Raw genomic sequence first — 22,051 nt, forward strand, 5'->3', positions numbered from 1 at the left:
CGTCTGTCACTACTGTCATCGCTGGCCATGGTTGCCAAAAAGGTTCTCCTTTCGGAATATTCTCCTTGCAGGCCCACCATCAAAGGTCCTGTGGGACTCTTCTTGGAATCTGTAGGAGGTCTGACATCCTTCCTGAGAATTGGGACCAATGTGTTCTGAGAGCCCTCTGGCACCAGATAAATGCAGGATGCCATGAGGCCAAGCAACCTCAGAAGTCAGAGGCTGGGCACTCTGGAATTTGGTGACCATCTGCAGAATGCTTTGAACCCTCACCTCTGGTGGCAAGGCTTTTCCCAGGGATGCATCCAGGACTGCTCCAAAGAATTGGAGCCTTTGAGATGGTATGTGCGACTTCTTGAGGTTGAGGGAGAAGCCCAGTCTGAAGGGAGCGACAGGTGGAGCTACCAGTAAAGAGAATTGCCAATTCCTTCATTCTTTTGAGGGGCAAAGGAGGATGGCGCCGGCTGAGCTGAAGTTGTAGCTGGGGTAGGCAAGCCAATCCTGTATTGAGCATATTCGGGCATGCATACAACAAAGTGTCTCCTGGTCTGATCCGAGGGCCAGTGCATTACTCTATGGTGCAAGAAGATGAGGGGCGTCATTTGTCTAGACTGCTCATGAAGTGAGCTGTCCCGCGGCTGCTTTATTAGGCTTGTCCCGGGGGTTAGCTCAGCTTGGAAACAAGACGACACGAAGCACCGAGCTTAGAAACCTCCGGATATTAAGCGTGTGATAAATACGCAACTAAGAGACATAGGGCCTCATTACAATCTTTGCGGAATGGGTTAACGGGTGCCGCTAATGGAGGCAGACCCGTTAAACCCATTCCGCAAGATTACGAGGTTCCCAGGCGTCCTTACCGGGTCCCGCAAGGGGACCAGGGAGCTAACAACGTTGTTAGCTTCCTGCACCCATTCCCATTGAGCCCTATGGCGGCTCAAATGGGAACGGGGAAGGTCCGGATCTGGGTAGCCTGTATGGGGAATTACCGGGCCCTCCAAAGTCAGAATGGCCCGGTAATTCCCCATTCAGGGAACCCGAACCCGGTTTTGGTGGCAGCCATGCCCATATTAAGGGCATGGCTTCCGCCAAAGCCGTAATAAGGCCCATATTCCTGTAACAGTGCCTTGCTGCCACATGGCTGTGTGAGCGCTTTAAAAATGCAAAAAAGACAAATAAACAAATAAAACAAAAATGAGTAATGCTGCGACCTTCGGATCATTCTTGGATGGGCAAATGGCAGGATTTGTTTGAGGTGAGATGGCTTGACCCGGGTCACGTGGGAGATAAAACAAACTAAAAGAAAACAAATGAAGCACACCTTTCTCTATAACCCCCCACCGTCAGGCTCCCAAACACATAAAACATTTTCTATACGCCCTCTCCCCCCACACTAACACTTAACACGACTTGACGCGCATTCCTGACGAGTGACACCCCCACACGTCTTGCAGTGGAACATGGCTGACCGACTGCCCATCCCGATCAAAGCCAGCCCAACCCTGGTTCTCTTTATCGCTTGGCTTAAACACCACTCGTCAGACAAAGAGGGCGCTGCGGGCACCCCCTCCTCTCTACCTGGGCCCCTCATTCCCGCGTATTAATGAAATGTTGTAAATGTGCACTGAACTCCCGTTTGGTTTGCAGCCCTTGCCCCGTGGTTCATGTTGCCTTTATAAGTCGCCTTCCTGTGCTCCCTTTCTTTGGTGTTGTGCCTCACACCCTCATAAGCGTGGGTCTCACCTCTGTGCTACTGTGCAGGCGCCCTCCCTGGCAATGCCTCCAGGATCTGTAAAAGTCTTATTGCCAATCCAAATCTGGGCTACAAAAAAAATAAATAATAATGCTCACTTTTGCGGGAACGCTGTGCCCTGTGTGTCTGGGTGGGTGGTCAGGGGTGAACGAAGGACCATTGGCTCATTCTGGGCGGAACTTGCAATGCCACTTGCGGGACAGCGCGCGAGTTAATGACTGACCGATAAGTCCACAATGGACTGACTGTCCGTCCAGCCGCGCTTCCAGCTACTTGGGGAGATAAAGCGTGAATCCCACATTTGGGAAGCTGCGTGCTGGTCCGGGGTCCCCACCTGCAACCACCCAGGAGAGGCCAGCCTTCAGGTAAAGCGTGCATTTGCTGGCACTGAAGCTTAGGCTCTGCACGAGGCTGTCGAGTGTGACAGAGCGAAGAGGGGGCGCGGGGGTAGCAGAGCAATGCAAAACAGTTATTGAAAGAGGTGTGGTGGCGTGATAGCAGCTGTGATAGCAAGGGGAAAGGCTTATAGGAGGACGGGGGAAGGCAGGTGGGTGTGATGGACAGATTGAGGCAGAAGCGACAGCGAGAGGTGTCCTAGCGGGACACAGGCGTGCTCATGGGCTGGTGGCGTGTGTGGGGAGGCGGTGGCGCGAGTGAGGCTGGCACGCGTGAAGGGGGTATGTGCGTGCTATAGGAGGGAGGCAGGTGTGAGAGGAGATCAAGAAGAGCGGCATATATGCAGGGCTGGAAATGGGGTAGGGGTACTCTGGGATTCCGTAGCAGTGGGGTGGAGTGGTGAGGGGGAGGGGCTTGGGTGGAGTCACAGCAGTCAAGTGATAGGCTTATAAAAAGCGTAACAAACGCAGAGCAAACATAATATTGCAGCTGCAGATCATTCGAAAAGGTGCAACAAAAAAAATCACATATTAAACCCACTACGCAATATATATATATATATCGGCAAGTTGAGAAAAGGTGTGTAAGTCTAGCAATATTCTCCCAATTCTGAATAGAAGCCTTCAATTAACAGCCTGCCAAGTCACAGGAGCCTAAGAAAATCTAATGAAGCACTATTGCGTGAAATAGAGGGCTTTAATTGGGCTATATTCCCTCGAAGTGGCAGGCAGACCCTGTCGGTAACAGCCCCGCCCAAGTTAAGGGCCCGAGCAAAGCGAAGGGTTCCTCAAGAAAGGCGGCAGTGCAGTTACTGACAGGGTCGGCACGCTGCTAGTGGGCATATCGTCATTAGCACCCTATACAGGAGCTGATATGATATGATATTTGATTTGTATCGCGCGCCCATACACAGGTGTTTCAGAGCACGAAGAGGCAAGGGAGGGGAAACAAGGGAGGACAAAACAACGATCTTAGTAGGCCCTTCGACATTGAGAACGCGCAAGTGCAGGGGAGAGGGAAGGGGGAAAGTGCGAGGGGCAGGGGGGGAGTGGAAAGTGCTGAACATGTGATAGAACAACAATAGGTAGTACGGCCAGCAGGTGGTAAGTGCGAGAATAAGGTGTAGACAACGGGGGTCTGATAAGTGCTGGAAAGGGTCTGTCGGGTTGCAGATACAGACCCAAGTGCAGGGGTTTCCAGGAAGCAGTGCGGGTGTGTGCATGGAGGGCAGGGATCTGGGCCCGAAATCAGAGGGTAACCTGGTGCCCGGTGCCAAGGCAGAAAGATTAGCAGGGGAGAAGAAGAGCGAAGGCAGAAGCAAAGAGGAAGGTGTTGAGGTGCTTCCGGATCCGAAGATGATTCTCAAGTTTCAGGGAGGCAGGGAGGCTGTTCCAGAGGGAGGTCCCAGCTGAGGAAAGGGATCTACCCCCAACTCGTTGCTTGGAGAAGCGACTGACCCTAAGGGGGTTGGAGGTGAAGGAGCGAAGAGCTCGAGTGGGAATGTAGTTACGGAAAAGCAGTTGAAGGTATTGTGGACCCACGTCCCGGAAAGTTTTGTGGACAATGCAAAGGGTCTTGAATTTAATCCTTGCAGCCACTGGGAGACAATGAAGAGATTTCAGGACTGGAGAGATGGGACCCCGTGGCTTAAGGCCAAGGACAAGTCTTGTGGTCCTGTTCTGGATGAGCTGCAGGGGACAGAGAGTGGTTGCAGGCAGATTTAGAAAGAGACTGTTGCAATAGTCCGGCCTAGGGAGAACCATAGTATTTTGTTTGTTTTTTCATTAAAAAAAAGAAGCTAGCTTTCCTGCCGAGCCCGGCCCGGGACAAGGAAGTGCTGCTGGAAGTCTCAGTCTGTTTTCGTTGTTGATGACTGTGACGTCATCAACATGAAAACAGACTGAGGCAATAGCAGCATTGCGCGGGCCAGGCCGAAGTGCACAAGAAAAATATGTTTCTTGAAGAAAAAAAAAAGACACCATTATCACCCGTATAGGAAACTTCACAGGTGCTAAGATTAGGGGGAGCAGGGAAGGGGAGCTGGCAAACAAGGCTGCTGGCTTGTACCATAGAATTCCGCCCGCGTTCCATGCATCCTAATTGGACAGTGCCCCCTCCCAGGGTGTTAATGTGTGGAAGGTGAACGCTGCACACGTTAATGGGCCAGAGCCAAAGGTGAGGGTTCAAATGAGGGGGGGGAGCCACATAGCACACAATGAAGCCCCGCAGCGAGGTCTCTAATGTTAATAGAGTCTGTACAGGGGAGGCAAAGGGCAGCAACGCCTGACACAGCCTGTCCATGTTTCCTTGACCAGTGCCCAGCATGTAGACATCACAAGGGGAAGCTTGGAGTGCAGCCTGTACAGGCGGTTAGAGCCTCACTGGCTAGCAAGGTGGAAGGTGTGAGCAAACACACAGCTGCACTACTTTTTGCAACCATTTTCACCATTCCGGAACTATTCGTTGTGAAGTTAAAGCACACTTCTCCACTTTACCACCTGATAGCATTTACAACGAAACTGAAATCTGTTTCAACTCATTTGGCTGTCAAGCAGCATGGCAGCAAACCTTCAAACATGTGTTGCACGTTGCTACATTCCTGCCTACTCTATCGCTCGCTTGTGACACAGTTCCACTACTTTTTATGGTGCACGTCTACCACTTCCTGTAGCTAAAATGTCACAAAACACAGAGCTTTATGTGCCCACTTCTATTTCTAACTACCCCCATCTGCTGCTCTTAAGGGACAATAGCGATCCCAAACTCCCACTAGCTGCTACATCTGTAGCATTTGAAGTTAATCACTGCAAAACAAAGACAAACCAGACCAGAGCTCTTCAAGCTTGGAAATGTATCCCCAAGCACTCAGAATGGCAGCTAGGCCAGGGGCGGGCTGTTCGCTTTACCAGAATCGAAATCGGGGTAGAGGCCCAATTCCAGCACTGACTGTATGCAAGGTTGCGTGAGGGAGGTGTGGGTGATAGGGTGAGGAGATTGGTGTGCTTGCGAGCTGGAACCACGCACCGTCTTGATAAGCTAGTCTGTTCTCATGGCGAGATTGACCCGGGTATGATAACAAGGAGTTGGGTTTGATAGCAAGAGGAAGGTAGGTGTGATACCACACTCATTATCGGTGGGCAGTCATAATTTCGAAAAAAAATGTCGACAGACAAAAATGTCGACAAAAAAATGTCGAAAAAAAAAATGTCGACTTTTGTTTTTTTTAATTATATATTTATTTTAGGGGTTCGGGAGTTAAAAAAGGAAAGAAAATGTAAAAATTTTAAAAAGGGGGTTTGGGGGGGGGGGTACCCCCCCCCATTTCGAAAAAAAATGCATTGAAAAAAAAGTCGACATTTTTGTTGTCGAAATTATCACTATGAACCCTCATTATCATTATACAGATAGGGAGGCAAGTGTAACGGCAAGAGGAAGGCAGGGTATTAGCCTACTTGTTCGAAAAACATTTGATCTTTTACTTTTGACAGAATTTTTTTGACTGTTTTCTTGGTCGAAATTCAGTCCAATTTAATTAAATATATATATGGTGTGGGGTAAAGGAATCGGGGGAGTTGCAGGAGGTCTCCCCACACATTTTCGACCAAATAAAAACGAGCAAAATAAATGTGGTCAAATGTGAAAAGGTCTTTTCAAAAATATTTTCAACCAAGTAGACCTAAACCGGAGGGGAGGCGTAATAGAGAGAGTCGGGGCAAGTTTAATAGCGGGAGGAGGGCAGGGGGATTCCGCCCAGGTAGACTTTCACCTGCGGGACACACGAGCACGGAGCACCTCTATCAGTGGAGGTCTCCACACCTGTGCGGACATGTCATGAGCTTCTGTGTTGATTGCATATGATTTGGAATGTAAGAAGGTCGATTTTCCACGGGCTGTCCCTTTAAACCTACAGGAAAATAAAATGGCCTCCCACTGTTTCAAGATGGACGCTTTGTACACTAGACTCGCACTCGGGGCGGTGCTGGTTACAGCTCTTGTCGTTACTGTCAATGGTGAGTACAAGTACATTGCAAAATCTAAGCGCTGGGGCGCCACTGAATAAAGTTAGAGCATTTAATCAGAGCTTGTCCGAGGGCATCAGAGTTTGAACCCATCAAGCGTAGAGTTAGAAAACGGCCAGAGACACCCACCAGACACGCTTGTCAAGGGGAACACGTGCTTTACTTGGGAAGTAGATTATGCGTTGGTAAATAACATGAAATGGTACAAGTACAGCAAGTGAGAAAGTAAACAGTGTAAACCGTGCTCCGTGGGGCAGTGCAAGCTTCCCACACCACACTGCCTTGCCTCACGCCCAAACTCCACACAACGTATCCCCATGCGGGCCAAGAAAGCCACACTGCCTGCGCTTGTGCTGCAAGCTACTCGCACTGTCCATGTGCTGGATGCTACTCACACTGTATCCCCATGCGGCCCAAGAAAGCCACACTGCCTGCGCTTGTGCTGCAAGCTACTCGCACTGTCCATGTGCTGGATGCCACTCACACTGTATACGCATGCGGCCCAAGAAAGCCACACTGCCTGCCCTTGTGCTGCAAGCTACTCGCACTGTCCATGTGCTGGATCTACTCACACTGTATACGCATGCGGCCCAAGAAAGCCACACTGCCTGCCCTTGTGCTGCAAGCTACTCGCACTGTCCATGTGCTGGATGCCACTCACACTGTATACGCATGCGGCCCAAGAAAGCCACACTGCCTGCCCTTGTGCTGCAAGCTACTCGCACTGTCCATGTGCTGGATGTACTCACACTGTATACGCATGCGGCCCAAGAAAGCCACACTGCCTGCCCTTGTGCTGCAAGCTACTCGCACTGTCCATGTGCTGGATGCCACTCACACTGTATACGCATGCGGCCCAAGAAAGCCACACTGCCTGCCCTTGTGCTGCAAGCTACTCGCACTGTCCATGTGCTGGATGTACTCACACTGTATACGCATGCGGCCCAAGAAAGCCACACTGCCTGCGCTTGTGCTGCAAGCTACTCGCACTGTCCATGTGCTGGATGCTACTCACACTGTATACGCATGCGGCCCAAGAAAGCCACACTGCCTGCGCTTGTGCTGCAAGCTACTCGCACTGTCCATGTGCTGGATGCTACTCACACTGTATACGCATGCGGCCCAAGAAAGCCACACTGCCTGCCCTTGTGCTGCTAGCTACTCGCACTGTCCATGTGCTGGATGCTACTCACACTGTATACGCATGCGGCCCAAGAAAGGCACACTGCCTGCCCTTGTGCTGCAAGCTACTCACACTGTCCATGTGCTGGATGCTACTCACACTGTATACGCATGCGGCCCAAGAAAGCCACACTGCCTGCCTTTGTGCTGCAAGATACTTACACTGTCCATGTGCTGGATGCTATTCACACTGTATCCCCATGCGGCCCAAGAAAGCCACACTGCCTGCCCTTGTGCTGCAAGCTACTCGCACTGTCCATGTGCTGGATGCTACTCACACTGTATACGCATGCGGCCCAAGAAAGCCACACTGCCTGCCTTTGTGCTGCAAGATACTTGCACTGTCCATGTGCTGGATGCTATTCACACTGTATCCCCATGCGGCCCAAGAAAGCCACACTGCCTGCCCTTGTGCTGCAAGCTACTCGCACTGTCCATGTGCTGGATGCTACTCACACTGTATACGCATGCGGCAGAAGAAAGCCACACTGCCTGCCCTTGTGCTGCAAGCTACTCGCACTGTCCATGTGCTGGATGCTACTCACACTGTATACGCATGCGGCCCAAGAAAGCCACACTGCCTGCGCTTGTGCTGCAAGCTACTCGCACTGTCCATGTGCTGGATGTACTCACACTGTATACGCATGCGGCCCAAGAAAGCCACACTGCCTGCCCTTGTGCTGCAAGCTACTCGCACTGTCCATGTGCTGGATGCTACTCACACTGTTACGCATGCGGCCCAAGAAAGCCACACTGCCTGCCCTTGTGCTACAAGCTACTCGCACTGTCCATGTGCTGGATGCTACTCACACTGTTACGCATGCGGCCCAAGAAAGCCACACTGCCTGCCCTTGTGCTGCAAGCTACTCGCACTGTCCATGTGCTGGATGCAACTCACACTGTTACGCATGCGGCCCAAGAAAGCCACACTGCCTGCCCTTGTGCTGCAAGCTACTCGCACTGTCCATGTGCTGGATGCTACTCACACTGTATACCCATGCGGCCCAAGAAAGCCACACTGCCTGCCCTTGTGCTGCTAGCTACTCGCACTGTCCATGTGCTGGATGCTACTCACACTGTATACCCATGCGGCCCAAGAAAGCCACACTGCCTGCGCTTGTGCTGCAAGCTACTCGCACTGTCCATGTGCTGGATGCTACTCACACTGTATACCCATGCGGCCCAAGAAAGCCACACTGCCTGCCCTTGTGCTGCAAGCTACTCACACTGTCCATGTGCTGGATGCCACTCACACTGTATACGCATGCGGCCCAAGAAAGCCACACTGCCTGCCCTTGTGCTGCAAGCTACTCACACTGTCCATGTGCTGGATGCTACTCACACTGTATACGCATGCGGCCCAAGAAAGCCACACTGCCTGCCTTTGTGCTGCAAGATACTCACACTGTCCATGTGCTGGATGCTAATCACACTGTATACGCATGCGGCCCAAGAAAGCCACACTGCCTGCCCTTGTGCTGCAAGCTACTCACACTGTCCATGTGCTGGATGTTATTCACACTGTATACGCATGCGGCCCAAGAAAGCCACACTGCCTGCCCTTGTACTACAAGCTACTCGCATTGGCTGTGCTTGTGTTGCAAGCTACTCACACTGTCTGTCCATGTGCTGCAAGCTATTCACACCGTATGTCCATGTGCTGCAAGCTACTCACACTGTCCGTGTGCTGCACACTACTCACGCTGTCTGTCCATGTGCTGCAAGCTACTCACGCTGTCTGTCCATGTGCTGAAAGCTATTCACACGGTCTATCCATGTGCTGCAAGCTACTCACACTGTCCTTGTGCTGCACGCTACTCACACTGTCTATTCATGTGCTGCAAGCTACTCACACTGTCTATCCATGTGCTGAAAGCTACTCGCACTGTCTGTCCTTGTGTTGCAAGCTACTCCCAATGTCTATGTTTTGCAAGCTACTCACACTGTCCATGTGCTGCAAGCTACTCACACTGTCTATCCATGTGTTGAAAGCTACTCACACTGTCTGTCCTTGTGTTGCAAGCTACTAACCGCAATGTCTTTGTTCTGCAAGCTACTCACACTGTCTGTCCATGTGCTGCAAGCTATTCACACCGTATGTCCATGTTTTGCAAGCTACTCACACTGTCTATCCATGTGCTGCAAGCTACTCGCACTGCCTGTCCTTGTGCTGCAAGCTAATCACACTGTCTGTCCTTGTGCTGCACGCTACTCACACTGGCTGTCCTTGTGCTGCACGCTACTCACACTGCCTGTCCTTGTGCTGCAAGTAAATTACACCGTCTGTCCTTGTGCTGCAAGCTACTCACACTGTCTGTCCTTGTGCTGTACGCTACTCACACTGCCTGTCCTTGTGCTGCAAGCTACTCGCTTTGCCTGTCCTTGTGCTGCAAGCTCCTCACACTCTCTGTCCGTGTGCTGCAAGCTACTCACGCTGTCTGGTTACCCATCCTGTCTGTCCTTGTGCTGCAAGCTACTCTTACTGTCTGTCCTTGTGCTGCAAGCTACCCACACTGTCTGTCCATGTGCTGCAAGCTACCCCCACCGCCTGTCCTTGTCCTGCAAGCTACTCGCACCGTATGCCCATGCAGCCCAAAAAAGCCACAATGTCTGTCCATGTGCTGCAAGTAACTTGCACGCTCCGTCCATGTCCCGCAAGCTACTCAAACTATCTCTCTGTGTGCTGCAAGCCTCTCTCACTGTCTGTCTATGTGCTGAAAGCTACTCACACTCTATCCTTGTGTTGCAAGCTACTCACACTGTATAATCATGATTTGCAAGCTACTTGGACTGTCCACGTACTGCACGCCACTCACACTGCGCCACTCATACTGTCTGTCCATGTGCTGCAAGCCACTCACACTGTCCTTGTGCTGCAAGCCACTCGCACTCTCTGTCCTTGTACTGCAAGCTACTCACACTGTCTGTCCTTGTGCTGCAAGCTACTCACCTTGTCTGTCCTATTGCTGCAAGCTACTCACACTGTCCATCCTTGTACTGCAAGCTACTCACACAGTCTGCCCATGTGCTGCAAGCTACTCACACTGTCTGTCCTTGTGCTGAAAGTCACTCACACTGTCTGCCTATGTGCTGCAACCTACTCGCATTGTCCTTGTGCTGCAAGCTACTGGGACTGTCTGTCCATGTACCGCAAGCTACTGGGACTGTCTGTCCATGTGCTGCAAGCTACTCACAATTTCTGTCCTTGTGCTGCAAGCTACTCACACTGTCCATGTGCTGAAAGCTACTCACACTGTCTGTCCATGTGCTGCAAGCTACTCACAATGTCTGTCCTTGTGCTGCAAGCTACTTACACTGTCTGGCCCTGTGCTGCTAGCTACTCACCCTGTCTGTTCTTGTGCTGCAAGCTAATCACACTGTCTGTCCTTGTGCTGCAAGCTACTCACCTTGTCTGTCCCTGTGCTGCAAGCTACTCACACTGTCTGTCCTTGTGCTGCAAGCTACTCACACTGTCTGTCCTTGCTCTGCAAGCTACTCACACTGCCTGCCCTTGTGCTGCAAGCTACTCAGACTGTCATTCTGCTTCAAGCTACTTACACTGTCTGTCCTTGTGCTCAAGCTACTCACACTGTCTGTCATTGTGCTGCAAGCCACTCACACTGTCTGTCCTTGTGCTGAAGCTACTCACACTGTCCCTTTTAAACTATCTTTCATTGGTGCATCTATGACTATTCTCAAACCATCACAGTGGACTGAAGAGTCACAGAATGAAGCTGGCCCTCATTCTGGGTATCACTCATTATCCTGGTCTTAATTCTGGCTGCCAAACAGTTCTCGAGTCCTGCTGGAAGCATTATGGGATTGGTGGTGGTGGCAAGCTAGAGATGTTGTCCTTCTTTCAGGATCTACCAGCAAAGCTTGACTGCTTCCTCTCTCTATCTCTTCCTGGGTCGATGTAAAAGGTCACTCCCCAGAGTAGAAATGTTCTCAACCGAGCCCAGTATATCAGATTTGCAACAAGTGCCTGACATGTCCTCCTACAGCAGGGTTGTGCAACCCGTGGACTATTAGTCTTATGATTGCTCACCATTGACTAATGTTGTCTGGGGATGATGGGAGTTGTAGTCCAAAACATCTGGAGATCGAAAGATTTCAGGCCACTTTCCTACCGGTTCCACAGAAACTGCTTTTTTGTGCCCAGGTGTTTGGTGTACATTTTAATGAAATTTTAGGGACAGATGTGCCAGCCTTATCGGCGGCAGTGCCCCGGGCGATTTAAGAAAAATTTGGCGCCAATTCTTTTTTAACTCCCTGCTCCGGCACCTCGCAGGGAGTTAATCACTGGAATAGGGCGCTCATGCTAATGCATGAGCGCCCTATTCTAATGAAAACCGCCCTGCTCCCGCGTCGGAGGGGGTGGGGGGTGTAGTAACGGGGATGGTCAGAAGACATCTGGATCCAGGTAAGGCACAGGAGACCAGTATATATAAAAGGAGTGAGTTTATTTATAAGTTACAGAGTTACAAGGCTAGTTATATAGAAAGGGACAGGGAGCTAAACAGATGACATCCTTTCAGTAAGGTTCTCCCATCCTGTGTTCCCAACTGTAGTTCTTGGAACCCTCAGGTCCCATCACATTCCATATGACATAGCTGTATTCTACTAGCAGCACAGTGTGCACCCAGTGCAGATAGATAGGTACAATACTACACATCTCCCTCTCTTCAATTGAACACACAAACAAAATATCACAGACCAGACATTTAGAGAAACTTTCCAAATTACACAATCCTTCACATCAGTAAAATCTATACAACATTCACAACCAAGAAAGCGTATCCACATTCACTTAACTAACATTCAAAACAATCAAGTACACAATTCACCACCTGCCCGGGACTGCCACTCCCAGGCCTCACAACTGCCACTTGCGAGCACATACGTTCCTTGCCACACTCTCAACCATCAAAGCGTATCTCCTCCCACTCCACCTGCCACATGGAGATAAGGGTCTGCCACACCCAGCACAAACGCGTACTCACGCAACCACCAGGAACTATCAACATTCATACAAACCATATATCCTTATCACATTTGCCTCACAACCATAAGTCAACATCACCACCATTCCTCTCGGAAACACCTGTCATTTGCGCCATCAACTTCACATACACACCCTGCCATAAGAAACAATGAAAAGTGGGAAAATGCAGAAAAGAAACTCACAAAACAAAGATCACATTAAAACAATGCAGCTGGGAAAGAACAGCGCGAGGAGAGAATAACACCGCGACAGAGACTGATCAGATCTGAGTCCAAGTGCAAATTGATCTTTCAAAAAAAATTGGAATGCAGTCAAAACATGAAAGCATTCAAAATTTAAAAACATGTATGGCCAAGGAAAATTAACAGATGACATCCTTTCAGTAAGGTTCTCCCATCCTGTGTTCCCAACTGTAGTTCTTGGAACCCTCAGGTCCCATCACATTCCATATGACATAGCTGTATTCTACTAGCAGCACTGTGTGCACCCAGTGCAGATAGATAGGTACAATACTACAGGGGGTAATCATCTCAATAGATGATGCTTCCGTGCATTTAATAACAATAGGGCACTTGCTGTGCTTTCTCCCACTACACCAGCTCCGGGGAGCCCTTAAAATACTCCCCTAAACTGGCCTGGTGGGGCGGCGCCCTGGGCGGCTGCCCGGCCCAACCTGCCCTAAGGCCGGCCCTGAGGGACAGATATAGGTATTTCTTTATTGAGCGCACTTTCCTTTCAGTAACCCATACTACTTTACTTATTTATCTCCTCAGGGAACTGTGGTCGGCCCATGGCGCTGCAGTTTGCAGACTTGAGCAAGCGGCACGCTGACACCGCAACATTTCCCATCGACTCGTCTGTCAGCTATGTGTGCCGTCCCGGTTATGTCAAAACCCCGGGAAAATTGGCTGTTAGGAAGTGCCTTGCAAATTCCCAGTGGTCAGTCATTTCAGAGTTCTGTGAACGTAAGTATTTCTGGAGCCACTATCAAAGAAGTTCAAGAAGTGGGAGGTGCCCGGGGTTAGTGACTTTGGACAGGCATTCTATAGGAAGGTGTATGCAACCGGCATCGACCAATTATCCACCAACAGAGGCCAACTGATCCATTGAAGAGTCTTCAGACTCGTCCCTCAGTGACCTCTTCTGTTTACTGACCCCCTTACACTAATGTAATGGATTTAAAATTGTATTGAGGATCACGCACAGATTCCCATTTTTCAATTGTACTGAGGATCACACACAAATTCCCAGATTCCCATGTTCCCATCTGCGCCGGATACCTTTGGGTTTGGAAAGTCATACAAATAAAACAAACAATAGTACTGAGGATCACACGCAGATTCACATGCTTCAATAGTACTGAGGATCGTGCACAGATTCACATGCTTCAATTGTACTGAGGATCGTGCACAGATTCACATGCTTCAATAGTACTGAGGATCATGCACAGATTCACATGCTTCAATAGTACTGAGGATCACGCACAGATTCACATGCTTCAATAGTACTGAGGATCACACACAGATTCACATGCTTCAATAGTTCTGAGGATCACACAGATTCACATGCTTCAATAGTACTGAGGATCACGCACAGATTCACATGCTTCAATAGTACCGAGGATCACGCACAGATTCACATGCTTCAATAGTACTGAGGATCACACACAGATTCACATGCTTCAATAGTACTGAGGATCACGCACAGATTCACATGCTTCAATAGTACTGAGGATCACACACAGATTCACATGTTTCAATAGTACTGAGGATCACACACAGATTCACATGCTTCAATAGTACTGAGGATCACGCACAGATTCACATGCTTCAATAATACTGAGGATCACGCACAGATTCACATGCTTCAATAGTACTGAGGATCACGCACAGATTCACATGCTTCAATAGTACTGAGGATCACACACAGATTCACATGCTTCAATAGTACTGAGGATCATGCACAGATTCACATGCTTCAATAGTACAGAGGATCACACACAGATTCACATGTTTCAATAGTACTGAGGATCATGCACAGATTCCTATTTTACAGGTTATTTTATGTGGGGGGATTTCGCAAGACATCTTTTGCCAAACTATCTAGTTTTATCCTGTGTGCTATAGCTGTTGTTTTATGCTTGTTTTTCCTTCCTCTTTCATGGTTTTGCAAAGCACGGGAGTGTGGGAATCCAGGAGAGCTACATCACGGCTGGGTCCAAGTCAATGGCACCATCGTTGGCTCAACAGCGATATTTGGCTGTGATGAAGGGTGGGTGTTTTTTTTTATCGCTGTCCCAGGCAGTTCTTTCAAATGTTGCAATTACAAAGAGATCTGGGTATTTTGTGTGTGTGTGTGTGTGTAAATTGACCTCTTAAATCTGACATTTATTGATCCTTTTTTAGTGGAATTTCGTTCAAATTTAAGATATATATATATATATATATATATATATATATATATATATATATATATATATATGGGGTGGGGTATGGGAATGGGTTAAGGTGGGGGAAGTGGGGGTGGGGCTGCAGGATGTCTCCCCCCACATTTTAGAGCAAAAAAGACCAAAACAAATTCAGTCAAATTGGAAAAGATCTAACATTTTCAATCAAGTAGATCTAAACTAGTCAAACACCTCAGTTAAGAGACAATTAAGGTAAAATGATTAATTGCAACAAAACACATGAAATTCAGCTGATATCAAAAGTGACAACGACCTTATCTCTTTGCCCCGCCCTTTTGATGTCACCCTTGATACTATTTTTTATCTCAATCTTGATTCCTGCTTTGATCTCACATGTGTGATCTTGGGCTGAGTAACGGGAGGGACCAGCACCTAGTTAAGGTTGCTGTCACTTTCTAAACCTGCTGAATTTCAAGATTTTCTTGTGATAAATTGTTTCACTTTAACTGTTCCGCAACTAAAGTATTTTCTCTCCCTGAATGCCAAGGGTTTAGTTACTGTACTTCGCCTCTAGTAATAAATAACCATGGGATTTGCCCTCCCCCTTACAGGGGCGTGGCCACTGGCCATGATCTGCGACATGTCTCGGGAGGATAGCTCAGGGGCAACGTGCTCGCCTTGGAAGCAAGACGACACGGAGCAACACAGCTTCCATCTCCTAGTGAGCGCTTAGAAACCCCTGGATATTAAGTGCGTTATAAATAACCTATCATATCATGTCCAGTGGCCACTGCGACAATGAGGAATCGGGACGAAAATTGGTCGGATATTTGGGGGTCATGTTATAAGCAGGGTAGTGCACAGGTGCAGTACAAAAGCAAGGCGTTGGCCATTCACGCCTTACTTGTCTCCATGGCAAATGCCCCTCTGCGTTGTTTCTCTTTTTCCACGTGTCTCTTCCCCTCCCTGCAGAGACTGTAGTGTTGAGGAGGTGGTCTCGCTGCCTTCACTTCTCTCTTTCCTTCGCTCCCTCTGTCTCCCCCTCACACACATTCTCCCTTTTCCAGAGCATCCTTTGTTTGTAGTGTCTGAGGTACACTCCCTCTGTCTCTCTTTCGTTCTCTCTCTTTGTCTCGGGCTTTCCTCTTCTGGTCTCTCTCGTTCACTCTCTCACTTTCTCTGTCTTCTACCCCTCTCTTTGTCAGTTTCTCTGGAACCTGTGCATTAAGTCGGCGACTCCTACAGTTCCTTCCCTCTCACTCTCTCTCCTCCGCCCATGTCCACTAAATTAACATTACAAGCTAAACTGTCACGTTAACTTAATTCTGTGTGCCCATTTTTTCTGCAACAATAAAAACATGTTTCTTTCAGTGGCACAAGACCATGTGCTAATAGCCTTACGGATCATGGCAGCGGTCATTATCGCTTACGATAAAGCATTACGGATCATGGTAGTGGTCATTATCGCTTACGGTATAGCCTTATGGATCATGGCAGCGGTCATTATCGCTTACGATAAAGGTCATTATCGCTTACGATAAAGCCTTATGGATCATGGCAGCGGTCATTATCGCTTACGATATAGCCTTACGGATCATGGCAGCGGTCATTATCGCTTACGATAAAGGTCATTATCGCTTACGATATAGCCTTACGGATCATGGCATAGCCTTATGGATCATGGAAGTGGTCATTATCGCTCACGATAAAGACCCTTCTCAATGTATACCCCTCAGCTCCATCTCGGACAATACCTTCTGGTGGGCCATAATCCTACAATAATGACTGCTTTTCTCACACTTATGGCATGCAAATCCCTGTTTTACACGCAAATAATTCCATGAACCAGGGCCTTACACACTTCATTGAAAACAAATGGAGGTATCTGCTGCAGGTTTGTGATGGGCACAAGTCAGCGAAACAATGTGTGACCATGTGAGGGAACACTTGTGACTTAACTCTGGACTTGGCTTGCACTGTGCCCCTGCTTCATGCACTATTCCTCCTCCTTAAATGCACAAACTTCCGCTAAGCCCTTGTAGTTGATACATGTTGCAGAATGTGATCATGTGTAAACATGCGACGGCATAAGAAAGCTTGAGCGTTGTGCCTTGGCAGGGTGGCGTCACTGAGGTGGTGTGTCCCACTTTCAGGTACAGGCTGGTCGGATCCAGGCCACTGCGGAGATGTTTGGACACGGGTGCATGGAGTAACGCGGTTCCAGTTTGTGAACGTAAGTGCCCGTTGTTCCCTTGCGAGACGCTGGTTTAGTGTTACTCAATTCTAGTTTTGATCCCTACTCAGTTTCCTCCCCAAAATGAGGGAGGTCGTTCTGCGCATGTTTGCTCTTTCCCAGTGTCCTATCAGCAAGTTATGTTATGTTATAGGTATTTGTACCACGCACCATCATCATGTCCCGGTTGGAACATTTTAGTGCCACCTGAGAGAGAACTGCACTAGTCACGATATCTTTCTCCATTGAGTTGAATGTAAACAGGAAGCTGTCTAACTGCTCGTTCCCCAAGCCAGCTGTCTCTGCTGCCCTGTGGGTGTCTCTCACATCTCCAGAGGAATTAAAAGCCATTATGCCGGCATCCCCAGAGTGGTTTTCAACATAGATTTCTTGCGCCAGAAATCTCCATAGCAGGCCAATGTTTGTGACACGAGAGGCAGCCATTTTGTTTAGAAACACCAGCCAGTATTGGTTTTCCAAGTCCTATACTGTCGTCAGGAGAGCATTCCTAAGTCCACACAGCACAGCAGGTGGAACGGAAGAACCACGACACAAACCTGCAGTCAATCTAAAGAGAGTTAATATGCCATGAAAGAATTAGGTGTACAATCAATGCTTTATCATTGTATTTATCTAAACGAAAGTAAGACGTGTATCCAACTTTCTTTCTACCAAGACCCTAGTACCTGGTGGCATTCATTGAACTAGCCCAAAGAGGTCCCGGGGTGAGGGGTGTTTGCGGGTGCAGGGGGGCAGGTAGGTGGTGGAACAGGCCCTAGGGGCAAGTATGGCCGTAGGTGGTCAAAGGGTGCACACATTCCAAACAACATGCAGAGGCTCTGTGTTCCTCCTCGGGTTCCAGTTCTCCATATCTCCAATGCCCCGCCAATAGTTTTGGCTTATTGGTAACGCTTAGATGGCCACCTAAAACCAAAACTAAAGGTTTTGCAGGAGGAAAAAAATATATAAGGTACTAACTAAAGCCTGTTCCACAGTTGCGCAAAGCGAAACTATTGCACTGATTTTTGAAATTTCAGAATTCCAAATACATGTCAATATTGAACTTGCTGATGTTTAAATAAGTAAAAATGGCGCGATATGTGCCTTTAAATTCTTGAGTTTGTTTTGAGTACAAATAATGTTTCATCGCATATTAACTGGCTTAAAGATAACGACCATTACAATTTACACCCGCTACTGGTGTCACTGGTGCAACCATTGGCGCCCAACCTGTTTTAATACCTGTACATCCCCGTGCTGTGCTATTAACTGAATTGTATCATATCGTTGTATCATATCTGTGTACCAATGCAAATATGTGACCATAAGCTGTAAATATCCATGTACCCTGTCTTATATCTGTGTATCATATCTGTATACCGCTCTAAACTTGTAACCTTAAGCTGAAAACATTCCTGTACCCTACGCCCTGATACCGTCGGGCCAGGTGCGCATTATGAATAAACAAACAATCAAACATTCGTGTCGATATGGCCCGCTTTCTGTAATTCCTATTCGTGTGTTTTCCCCTAATTTAAAATGAGGAGCAGTTTCCCTCAAATGCAAAATGAGAAAAGTGTGAAGTGACCCTTCAAAAGTCTGGCAAGGGATCTAAAATGAACATTTTGTGTATTTGGTCTTGTTAGTACAAAAAGAGCTACACGCTGGAGATTCTTTTTCGGAACTCCTTGTGAGTCTGGTGTTTTTAACATTACTTAAAAACACTTAATAAGAAGTTGGGATTGCATGGAAAATGAACTGCATGAGGTAGATCAAAAATACCGTGCAGGAAAATAACCCACATTTATCCTAGGCTGCACTAGATATGGCCCCTCTGTGTGAAACACCCCATGCAGTCCCAAGCCTCCCTTGGATTGAACTTTAAAAGCAAGCGTAGAATTACGTCTTTAGTGAAGCAAGATGTCCTGTATAACCTCATTGTAACCTTTAACGCTATGCATTTGTGCTCTTTGATTGAGCGCTGTTCTATTAAGCGCTCTGAAGCAACCCACATTTCATGTGGCACTTTAGTTTTATAAATCGCATCAATAAATGAGTATATACTGAGATGAATCCTGCAGAGTCATCACAGATCCCCGGCCTAAACTCTCCTCCCATGTGGCCAGAGGAAAGCAGCCGCTACCTGATCCTGACCCTGGGGGTGGCATCATGAGGGATCACATGAATCCTGCACAGTCATCACAGAGCCCCGGCCTAAACTCTCCTCCCACGTGGCCAGAGGAAAGCAGCCGCTACCTGATCCTGACCCTGGGGGTGGCATCATGAGGGACGATCACATGAATCCTGCAGAGTCATTACAGATCCCCACCCTAAACTCTCCTCCCACGTGGCAGAGGAAAACAGCCGCTACCTGATCCTGACCCTGGGGGTGGCATCATGAGAGATCACATGAATCCTGCAGAGTCATTACAGATCCCCGGCCTAAACTCTCCTCCCACGTGGTCAGAGGAAAGCAGCCGCTACCTGATCCTGACCCTGGGGGTGGCATCATGAGGGACGATCACATGAATCCTGCAGAGTCATTACAGATCCCTGGCCTAAACTCTCCTCCCACGTGGTCAGAGGAAAGCAGCCGCTACCTGATCCTGACCCTGGGGGTGGCATCATGAGGGACGATCACATGAATCCTGCAGAGTCATTACAGATCCCCGGCCTAAACTCTCCTCCCACGTGGTCATAGGAAAGCAGCCGCTACCTGATCCTGACCCTGGGGGTGGCATCATGAGGGACGATCACATGAATCCTGCAGAGTCATTACAGATCCCCGGCCTAAACTCTCCTCCCACGTGGCCAGAGGAAAGCAGCCGCTACCTGATCCTGACCCTGGGGGTGGCATCATGAGGGACGATCACATGAATCCTGCAGAGTCATTACAGATCCCCGGCCTAAACTCTCCTCCCACGTGGCCAGAGGAAAGCAGCCGCTACCTGATCCTGACCCTGGGGGTGGCATCATGAGGGACGATCACATGAATCCTGCAGAGTCATCACAGAACACCGGCCTAAACTCTCCTCCCACGTGGCCAGAGGAAAGCAGCCGCTACCTGATCCTGACCCTGGGGGTGGCATCATGAGGGACGATCACATGAATCCTGCAGAGTCATTACAGATCCCCGGCCTAAACTCTCCTCCCACGTGGCCAGAGGAAAGCAGCCGCTACCTGATCCTGACCCTGGGGGTGGCATCATGAGGGACGATCACATGAATCCTGCAGAGTCATCACTGAACCTCAGCATAAAGCCTCCTCCCACGTGGTCAGAGGAAAGCAGCCGCTACCTGATCCTGACCCTGGGGGTGGCATCATGAGGGACGATCACATGAATCCTGCAGAGTCATCACAGATCCCCACCCTAAACTCTCCTCCCACGTGGCCAGAGGAAAGCAGCCGCTACCTGATCCTGACCCTGGGGGTGGCATCATGAGGGACGATCACATGAATCCTGCAGAGTCATCACAGAACACCGGCCTAAACTCTCCTCCCACGTGGCCAGAGGAAAGCAGCCGCTACCTGATCCTGACCCTGGGGGTGGCATCATGAGGGACGATCACATGAATCCTGCAGAGTCATTACAGATCCCCGGCCTAAACTCTCCTCCCACGTGGTCAGAGGAAAGCAGCCGCTACCTGATCCTGACCCTGGGGGTGGCATCATGAGGGACGATCACATGAATCCTGCAGAGTCATCACAGAACACCGGCCTAAACTCTCCTCCCACGTGGCCAGAGGAAAGCAGCCGCTACCTGATCCTGACCCTGGGGGTGGCATCATGAGGGACGATCACATGAATCCTGCAGAGTCATCACAGATCCCCGGCCTAAACTCTCCTCCCACGTGGTCAGAGGAAAGCAGCCGCTACCTGATCCTGACCCTGGGGGTGGCATCATGAGGGACGATCACATGAATCCTGCAGAGTCATCACAGATCCCCGGCCTAAACTCTCCTCCCACGTGGCCAGAGGAAAGCAGCCGCTACCTGATCCTGACCCTGGGGGTGGCATCATGAGGGACGATCACATGAATCCTGCAGAGTCATCACAGATTCCCGGCCTAAACTCTCCTCCAATGGGGCCAAGTAAAGGCACACTATAACTCAGAGAGACTGGAGGTACTTTTTTACCGACCACTTATAAACAGCCCTCCAATAGACTTTGATTCAAACAATACATCATGTTTAAAGGGTCACTTGCTTCCCCACTATCCCTTCTTGGTTATTCCTCTCTTATATGTTTTATGATCATTATATTGTCATATATCACACCAGCTTTTTATCAAAAATAGTAATTTATTTATTTTTCTTAAAACACACCATGTAAAACATTTTTCAACACTCTTCTTTTTTTCTTTTTGTTCAATTGTGAGAAAAATCAATACAATTGGTTGACAAACAAACATATATGTCAATACTTTTCAATTTCATTGTGCACATCCAAAAATTTGTAGTAATGCATTTTTTGACAATTTTTTCAAGATAAAAATATCATAAGGATCTGTTGTTTGCTCCCCTCTGTCATAGAGAGGTGCCTCCCAGTCCCAAAACCACTTTACTCTGTATTACTATCACCCATGCTTACTTTCATACTGCATTCAAACCATACCCGACATGTTTCATTCCTTACACACTTTCATATCACTAACAAGGAAATTCTTCAGGGGGAAAAACTTCTTTCTACCACATTTCATTCAGATGTGCAATTTTGTTTGTCTTTTTTTTAGAGTTCTTTCTATGGATCCACTATGAATGAGGTTCCATTTGCCATTCACCGAGGTCCAACCATCAAACGGATAGCTAAAGGAAGCAAGAGAGGGGATATTCAAATTTTAATGTTCGAATCACCTCCAGGTTTACGTTTCTATTACATATAACCTACTGTCCTTATTAACAGTGTTAAGGAGTACACATTTTTAACTAGCTCCTTACGCACATCGATTGCAACACTATATTTCTCCATTTCAATACACGCAGGCTACAAGTCACATGTTTCCTGACCCGGTATCTTCTAGTCTATGGCTCCAATTGATCTCAAAATCAGTACGCCC

The 22,051-nt window shown here is 48.6% G+C and overlaps 1 protein-coding gene across 1 annotated transcript in view; it reads left to right on the forward strand.

Moving 5' to 3' along the window:
• The first annotated feature begins 1,998 nt into the window (after nucleotides 1-1,998).
• LOC138520080 (C4b-binding protein-like) overlaps nucleotides 1,999-22,051 on the forward strand; it is a 56,440-nt gene continuing 36,387 nt past the window's right edge. Inside the window, exons 1-5 of the mRNA XM_069632605.1 lie at nucleotides 1,999-2,118; nucleotides 6,060-6,159; nucleotides 13,129-13,320; nucleotides 14,530-14,626; nucleotides 16,916-16,995. Coding sequence (XP_069488706.1) covers nucleotides 6,069-6,159; nucleotides 13,129-13,320; nucleotides 14,530-14,626; nucleotides 16,916-16,995 — 460 coding nt within the window. The 5' untranslated portion in view covers nucleotides 1,999-2,118; nucleotides 6,060-6,068. The remainder of the gene's footprint in view (nucleotides 2,119-6,059; nucleotides 6,160-13,128; nucleotides 13,321-14,529; nucleotides 14,627-16,915; nucleotides 16,996-22,051) is intronic.

The sequence above is a fragment of the Ambystoma mexicanum genome, chromosome 13 (genome assembly GCF_040938575.1).
Source record: "Ambystoma mexicanum isolate Mex_15411 chromosome 13, UKY_AmexF1_1, whole genome shotgun sequence".
Taxonomy (NCBI): Eukaryota; Metazoa; Chordata; class Amphibia; order Caudata; family Ambystomatidae; genus Ambystoma; species Ambystoma mexicanum.